The 8876-nt window shown below is 40.1% G+C and overlaps 1 protein-coding gene across 1 annotated transcript; it reads left to right on the forward strand.

Annotated features, from left to right (window-relative positions):
- The first annotated feature begins 3992 nt into the window (after positions 1 to 3992).
- LOC107838044 (E1A-binding protein p400-like) lies at positions 3993 to 7618 on the forward strand. Its single transcript, XM_016679198.1, has 6 exons — positions 3993 to 4192; positions 4830 to 4983; positions 5147 to 5295; positions 5489 to 5653; positions 5751 to 5828; positions 6549 to 7618. The coding sequence occupies exons 1-6, from the start codon at positions 4013 to 4015 to the stop codon at positions 6855 to 6857; spliced, it is 1035 nt and encodes a 344-aa protein (XP_016534684.1). The 5' UTR covers positions 3993 to 4012; the 3' UTR covers positions 6858 to 7618.
- Positions 7619 to 8876: the final 1258 nt, after the last annotated feature.

Genomic DNA, 8876 nt, shown 5'->3' on the forward strand with positions numbered 1-8876 from the left:
TGTAAACATCTTGTGAGTCCTCAAACTCTATGACAGCACATTGGTTTTATCTTGTATGGCACATCTCAGTTCAGTGCTTTACACCATAAAACATTATGAAATGGCAACATTTTGTCAAATGCTATCAAACATCAAATATATTCATCAGTGTTCCAGCTATTATCAATCCAAGGTTGCTCATAAAAACTCATTTTTAGCCTTTAACTTCTCAGGAAAAGAAAACGAGTTTAAATTAAATGCAGAGCAGCAATGTCCTACTCATGTCCTCGTAATATGACATACCTGTGCTTATTTATGGCTGTTTAAAATGGAAATGGATGTGGGGGTGTCTCAATTTATTCTTCACCAAATATAGCCTTTTCTTTAATTATATGTCACAAAATATATTTTTAAAGAATAGCGTCGTTTTATTCTTGAAATCATTTTAATTTTAAAACTTTTATCAAATATTTTTAAAAGAAGCACAGGAAAAGACTATTTTTTCCACTTGATGTTTATTTCATTGTGATATAAACAAAAATCACAAATTTTTCACTTCTATATAACATGTGTTGTATGTTATTTGTTATTCTGCCTAAAAGTTAGAGATTCTTCACTGAAAGGGAGCCACCTTGCAAAGTTTTGAGTTATTTTAAAGCCCTGCTGTAGCTGATGTTGACAAAAGATCACGCTGTTCTGTATTTGGCCACATGGGGTCACTGTTTCACCGCTTTTCAGCTTTCTGAAGAAGCCCTTGCTACCCTTGATTTTCCAGCTCACTGAAATTTCCAATCTGTTCCTTAGAGCACACCCTGAGTTCTCTCTCTCCACTGACGCGCTGTGGCCGCTCCACCATCACAACTAAACGAGTCAGACAAGGGAGGTGAGGTGGAAGAGAGGGCTCAGAGATGAGCAGATGGGCAAAGCTGGTTCCTTTGGCCAGGATGTCACTCCGCCCATTAACTTCAACAGATTAGTCAGATACAGAGAAATTGTTTTGTTTTTTTTGTTTGTTTGTTTGTTTGTTTGTTTGTATGTTTTTTAGAATGGCATTGAAGTTTTAAATACAAAAAAAGCAATAATTGTGCGTTTAAAATCTACGGTGAGATTTGAGATTTTTATTAAATTTTTAGTTGTGATCAATAAGTGGTTCTGTATACAGTGGCTTCCAAAAGTATGGAGTAACTTTTTCTCATGTTGTTACACCAATGCCACAAACTGCAACGTATTTTATTTGTCTAAAAAGTTTTCTGTCTCTTTGTATTCAATCCCAATTTTTACATTGCAGGAACCATCTCTGCAGCTGCAACTACAGCTGAAAGTTGTTTGGGCTACAGTGATACTGAATAAATTAAAGAGTTATTGAAAAGTTTATTTACTTTAGTAACTCAGTTCGCTAAACACATTATGTCCACAGACTGCTGTATTCAAGCCTTTATTTCTGTTCATTAGGATGCATTTCTGCTTACCGATAATGAAAACATGACATTTAAGACTAACATTACATAAGGCTAAATAAAAAAAAAACATTTATAAAACAAATCTAGGCTTAAATTAAAGCATGTTTAAGATTGTTTTAATCTGACAAACCAGCCTCATCAGAACCCATATTCTAATTTTACTGAATATGACTTTCTGTCTGTACCAGGTTTGGATAGACATTAAACATTTTGCAGATTCTTTCTTACTAATTAGCTAAAGCTCTGTCAAATTAGATGGGCAGTATCTATGAACAGCACTTTTTATGCTCTGCAATCCTTTTACAACTTCTGGAATTTGACTTTGTTACTCGTCCACATTTTGCTGAGTTAACTGCCCTCCTTGTGGTAAATTACAAATGGAAATTCTGGTGTATTTATTTCATTCTTTATTTTCCATACAGACCTGTTTTAATGCGGTGCACATGTACTACTTGCCCTGTCGACAGATTCTCCCACCTGAGTGATGAATTTCTCCAGGTCTGCAAGTATTTCCATGGGCCTCATGACTGCTTTTCTGATTAATGCTCTCCTCGCCTGGCCTATCAATTTAGGAGGATAGCCATATCCTGATAGGTCTCTAATTGTGCCATGCTTTTCATTTCAAGATGAACAGTCTTGAGTTCAAAATTCTCCAAAACTTTCTCGTTTCACGGACTCCTTGATGCTGCTTGTCCATTAATGCTCTCTAACAAACCTCTGAGGCCAATAAAACACATTGGAGTCTGTGGCTGCATTGTGACTGAATGTGGGAAGAGTTCAAGTGTTGTGAATAATACATTTGCAAAGCGCTGTAAAGCAAAACGGTTACCCGTTGAGTGCAGAGTCAGAGTGGAGGTTTAGCTGTGCACAAAAACACCACCGCAGTCTGCACTGGTAGCTTCACAGATCTTCTGAGAGAGCAACTGCAGTTGCTAGAAAGAGCTATCGGAAAGCTGTCTCAGCTCTTTTACTCACTTTTTAGTCAAACATCAGCTAACGACAGACAGTGTTGGAGGTAACTGCTTCTTTCTCTCTCACACACACACACACGCACACACACACACACACGCACACACACTCGACCAAAACAAACAGACGCACCGTGTGTTTACTTTGATCTTAAACCAAAGGAACTGAGTGACACTTTTAAAGCTGTGTGTGTGTCTGTGTGTTTTAGCATTTCTCACCTTGTCAGGCCTGTTTTTCCCAACAAATACTACATTGTGAGGACCCTCTGCTCCTCGTGGTGTCCAAAGCCTGGGCCCCCAAAGATGAGGTGCTGGTTTTGGGCTGGGATTAGGAATAAAGTGTGAGTTAAGTTTAGGTATTGGCCTAAGGGTTAGTGTCAGGCTATAGAAATGAATGAAAATGATACTTGTTTAGCTATTCTTCTTAGGACTATTTCTGGCATATTTACTAACTTTCTGAAGACCAATAGACCTTATGGGAACCAAATCTCAGTCCTAATATGGGAGGACCCCTATGTTTAGGGTCAGGGGTCAAGTTTAGAGGTAAGGTGTGAATTAGGTTTTGGCTAAGGTCTGGGTTAGTAATGGTTAAGATTAGGAATAAATGCCGTTACTAAAATTAGGGGTGTCCCTATAGAACCTTTTCACTTCCGATACCGATACTGCCGCCTTGAGGCTGATACTGATATTCATCCGATCGGAGATCAAATTTTGCATACTTTAATTTGGAATGTTAGCTGATATCATTCAAACAGAGAACAGTAGTCAGGAACAATAGGTATGAGAAAAACTGACTTTTTTATTACTAACCAGTGGATCTGCATGCAGGACACAAGCAGTGCTCACTAAAAATGCTGAGACAGACTAAATGCTGGAGCGGACTGCTTCTATCGACGTGCTTCTATCGGAGACTTTAGTTGCAGGCCGATATAGCTAGTCCAGTACTGATTTCCGATATCAGTATCAGATTGGGACATCCCTAACCAAAATGAATGAAAGTCAATGCAAAGTCCTAATATGGGCAGAAATACAAACTTGTGTTTGTGTCTGCGTTTGTGCAGAAAGCACCGGCAGCAGTACCTCTTCTTGCACAGAGAGGTATTCAGGGTGACACAAACCTTCCACCGTGCATGTGTTTACCCCGACAGAGTCTTCACAGCCAAAAGGGGCCAAATGTGTGTTCTCCTTTTTATTTGCCAAGAGTCACGAAGAGGAGCCGTTTCATCAACAGCCTCTGGCAACGCGGATGATGCAATTATTACGTGTGTTTGTCTTCATGTACCGTTAAAAATTGCATTTATGTTTAATTCATCACAATTTTTACCTGCTGTTTTCTTTTTAAATTCTAACATAAAATCAACATAAAAATACAATTTTAGGAAAAAGAACAAGATTTTACTAAAACTTGTTTGCCTATTAATAACAAAGCATCTTTGTTGGAATTAAATAGAATATGGAGAAATGTCATGGCGGTGAGAGATTTTTGGATAAAGACTGATGATTAAATATTGGATCTAGTGTGATTTTTTTTTNGTAAAATAAAACGAATGCATCCTTTACCTTTCCTCAGTCTGTTTCTGTTTGTGCTTACAGGAGTTATTAAAAATGCAGAAGCATAAGGGGGCAGGGCAGCAGGTGGTGGCGGTGACGCAAGCTGCGGTGGCCCAGCAGCCCAGCCAGGTGCAGCCCGCTCAGGCTGGCCAAGCCAGTCCTCAGCTAGCTACCGTGACTGCAGCCAGACCCGGAGCCGTTCTCGCTGCAAACACACTGCAAGTGACCAGACTGGTAAGATTACTTAAAAAAAAGAGAGAGGAAGATGGAATAAAACCGCTTGAGAACACAACGCAGATCAGCCGTCATCACAGTGTTTATTTTTGATATGGCCAGTATTTTGGGCATATAAGGAACAGATATGCATCAGGGGAACTTTGAAATATTTCTGCTCCGTTGTCACTTTGCTGCTTAGCAGTGTGTTTCTGTACAGTCATTAAATTCCTCTGGTTTGTTGTTGGCTCTTGGAAATTACTTTCAAATACTGAAAAAAGCACAACCTGGGGGGCGTACAGAAAAATGTATTTTGCATTGTCGTATTTTACTTTCCCTTTGCCTATATCATAACAAAAATAAACGGTTCATAATTCAGTTAGTGCTGGATGTTTACGCCAAAAAGTTTTAGTGGCTGCAACAAATATCAGGGAGAAGAACTGCATGTTCTTTAGTTTCTGCCTGAGTACTTACATCCAGATAATTAATCCAAACACGTTCTTATGCAGCATCTCACTTACAAAAAAACCCCAAAAAAAAACAAAACAAACTTCACACAATCCGTACTCGTTTGAGGAATGTTATCTCCTCAAATGAAAACGCCAAGCTGGTAGAGTAATGGTGACATTTTACATCTATATCCGTTGTGCCTGTGCAGACTCGAGTCCCTCAGGGGCAGATTCAGGCCCAGGTAGGACAGACGGCTCAGGTGACCCTCACCAAGCCTCCGGTGGTGTCTGTGCCAGCGGTAGTCTCTGCAGTGACGACCATGTCAGGACTAAGTGTGGCTATTAACCAATCACAGAAAACTGGTGAGTTTCAATGCTTCATTTTTTTCTCTCTCCCCAGGAAAGCACTTTTTACTCTCAATTTAAATATGCTGCTATGATTTGTTACGATCAATTCCTTTTGTTTTTGTGTGTGTGTGTGTGTGTGTGTGTGTTTTTTATTTTTTTATTTTTTATCTTGTCTTAGGGGCCCCAGTGCTGACGACCACCTTCCCCCAGATGCAAGTCCAGCAGCTGATTCCGATGAAGAAACAGCAGCATCCAGCAGCCATTCAGGCCGCAGCTCAGCAGAAAGCAGGGCAGCCTCAGCAAGGACAGGCCGCTGTTCAGCAGAAGGTAAACACACCACAACTACAAACTAGCGGATTCTCAGTCATCAGCGCTGTCAGGGTCTTGTTTATTTCATCAAGTCAGATTATTCAGAAGTGTGATGCGTAAGACAAATCTTCATCTAGAATAGTTAATTTAACATAAACTCTGTGTATTTTATTGACTGTAACTTTTTTTTTTTTTTTTTTTTTTTGGGTAGATCGGTACCCAGCAGGTAACGATGCAGGCGGCCCAGTCAGCGCAGCAGCAACAGAAGGTGACCTACGCAACAACGCAGCAACTCCAGCCTGGAATCAAAACCCAGTTCTTCACCACTACATCCATCCCCCAGACCCAAAAACCAGCCGGAGCCCAACAAATCCAGGTAGAGTGGTGCTGTGTGATGATTAAACACAGAACACAAGGTTTGCAGGTATGCAGTCGGCGTGTGTGCTGATGTAAGAGTTTGTTTTTTATTATAGGTGGCTAAGCTCCCACAGATAGTGCAGCAGCAACCGGCTGTGGCCAACATTCAGCAGATTGTGTCGTCTGCCCAGCAGGTGAGGGTGTACTGACTGTTAAAGCTGCTAACTCTCCCCAAACCTTGAAGTGTTCTGTTAATAGCAGCGTCGTACAGACTAGAGTGTAGGTCCAACCTAAAGAATCCAATCCAGCCCATAGGCGCTGACCCGACTAATTAACTTTAATTATTGGCCTGAGCCCGCAGTATACCTGACGTATTTTAGTTACGATTTTACTGCTTTCATTTTTAGACCACCGTTGTGTAAACAGGGTAAGTTCTCCCATTTTTAGCTTTTGTTTAACGTTTGTATTTGTTGCTGCCTCTTGTCCAGGACTCCTTTGAAAAGAGCTTTTTAGTCTTAATGGATTTTTATCCTAGTAGAAGGTTAAGAAAATAAAATGGAAATAAACTCTTCCAGCTCCACTGTGTCGCTTGTAACCACAGGGTGAGTCAAGTGCAAATCGTCTGGGATGTGTGAGTGAAAGGATTGGTTTTATTTACTCTTTTATTTCCTCAACAGGTTCAGCTATCTGCTCCTCCATGTAGACTATAAGTCGATGAACACAACTTTATGTTGTGCGTTCTCGTTTGGATTTCTCAATGCCTTGTGTATTGCAGGCTTATGAAATGCAGCACAGAAGCCAGAGCCCGACCCGACCATCAAGAAAATAATTCTGGGCCAACCCGGCCCATAAATCTGAATTCCACTACAAACCACATCACCATGGCTGCTCTTTTGTTTGTCTCATGACCCCAGGGTCAGCCTCAGACGGTGACTCTGGCCCAGGCTGCTACGTCGACGTCCGGTCAAGTTCAGATGATTCCCACGGGGACGCCCACAGCTCAGGTGGTTCAGCAGAAGATCATCCCACAGCAGGTGGTGACGCCCGCCACGCAGATCCAGCCGCAGAATCCGCACAGCCCCGCCCATCCGCCCGCTGCCCCCTCTGCCGCAGAGTCCCCCGGACAGCTGCCCGGTCAGGCCCAGCAGCCCACCAAGAATCAGGCTCGCCAAGGGGGCGTGAGGGCCAAAACGCCCGCCAAGCCCAGTGGGGGGAGCAGCTAGGCATGCCGTGTAATGAAACCACTTCTCAAAGTGTTTTTGTTTGTTTTTTCTTTGTTTTTTTCCTCTGCAGGTCACATGAGGTTGTTACAGATCCCACAACATCTAAGTCCTGAAAACCAGCCACTGTCTTAATCACAACAAACCCTTTGTTTACCCTCCTGTTTAATTCTAATCAATATTTAGGGTTTGTTTCAGAGCTAATAGCTGATCAGCACTGGAAGATCAGTGACAAAACAGTGATCCCTTCTTATATTGATTTAAATGTATATTATTTCTTATCAGCAACGTCAATATGAACCCTACGATCAGCAGCTCAGCCCACCAAACGTCACTCGTCTTGTTTTTAATGAATATATGACCTAACAAGATGGCTGGGGCTGAGGATCGAGTCATTCTGCGTTTCGGAATGAGCTCAACTTTAGTGTAAGTGTATTCATTATTAGTCCCCTGTACGTCCGACTCTGTTGTTACCTAGATGATCGAGTGGACAACGATGGTCGCTCCTTTAATCTTTTTTTTTTTTTTTTTTTTTAATGTCCGTAAATACACTGTAAACATGTACTTTAGTGTTTTTGTGTTTTCTCACTTTTTTTTAATTGATGTCAAAAGGAGAAAAAAAGACCCTGTAAATATCAACAAAAAAAAACATTTGTACTTGTAAAGTAGTTGTGTTTTCATTGGATTTTTCAGCCTAATTGTAATAAAGTGTTTTGTTTTTATACACAAATTCATCTTTTCTTTTCATTAAAGTGTTGAAAGTATGTAAACATCTTGTGAGTCCTCAAACTCTATGACAGCACATTGGTTTTATCTTGTATGGCACATCTCAGTTCAGTGCTTTACACCATAAAACATTATGAAATGGCAACATTTTGTCAAATGCTATCAAACATCAAATATATTCATCAGTGTTCCAGCTATTATCAATCCAAGGTTGCTCATAAAAACTCATTTTTAGCCTTTAACTTCTCAGGAAAAGAAAACGAGTTTAAATTAAATGCAGAGCAGCAATGTCCTACTCATGTCCTCGTAATATGACATACCTGTGCTTATTTATGGCTGTTTAAAATGGAAATGGATGTGGGGGTGTCTCAATTTATTCTTCACCAAATATAGCCTTTTCTTTAATTATATGTCACAAAATATATTTTTAAAGAATAGCGTCGTTTTATTCTTGAAATCATTTTAATTTTAAAACTTTTATCAAATATTTTTAAAAGAAGCACAGGAAAAGACTATTTTTTCCACTTGATGTTTATTTCATTGTGATATAAACAAAAATCACAAATTTTTCACTTCTATATAACATGTGTTGTATGTTATTTGTTATTCTGCCTAAAAGTTAGAGATTCTTCACTGAAAGGGAGCCACCTTGCAAAGTTTTGAGTTATTTTAAAGCCCTGCTGTAGCTGATGTTGACAAAAGATCACGCTGTTCTGTATTTGGCCACATGGGGTCACTGTTTCACCGCTTTTCAGCTTTCTGAAGAAGCCCTTGCTACCCTTGATTTTCCAGCTCACTGAAATTTCCAATCTGTTCCTTAGAGCACACCCTGAGTTCTCTCTCTCCACTGACGCGCTGTGGCCGCTCCACCATCACAACTAAACGAGTCAGACAAGGGAGGTGAGGTGGAAGAGAGGGCTCAGAGATGAGCAGATGGGCAAAGCTGGTTCCTTTGGCCAGGATGTCACTCCGCCCATTAACTTCAACAGATTAGTCAGATACAGAGAAATTGTTTTGTTTTTTTTGTTTGTTTGTTTGTTTGTTTGTTTGTATGTTTTTTAGAATGGCATTGAAGTTTTAAATACAAAAAAAGCAATAATTGTGCGTTTAAAATCTACGGTGAGATTTGAGATTTTTATTAAATTTTTAGTTGTGATCAATAAGTGGTTCTGTATACAGTGGCTTCCAAAAGTATGGAGTAACTTTTTCTCATGTTGTTACACCAATGCCACAAACTGCAACGTATTTTATTTGTCTAAAAAGTTTTCTGTCTCTTTGTATTCAATCCCAATTTTT

The sequence above is a fragment of the Poecilia formosa genome, unplaced genomic scaffold, assembly GCF_000485575.1.
Source record: "Poecilia formosa unplaced genomic scaffold, Poecilia_formosa-5.1.2 Scaffold204, whole genome shotgun sequence".
NCBI lineage: Eukaryota > Metazoa > Chordata > Actinopteri > Cyprinodontiformes > Poeciliidae > Poecilia > Poecilia formosa.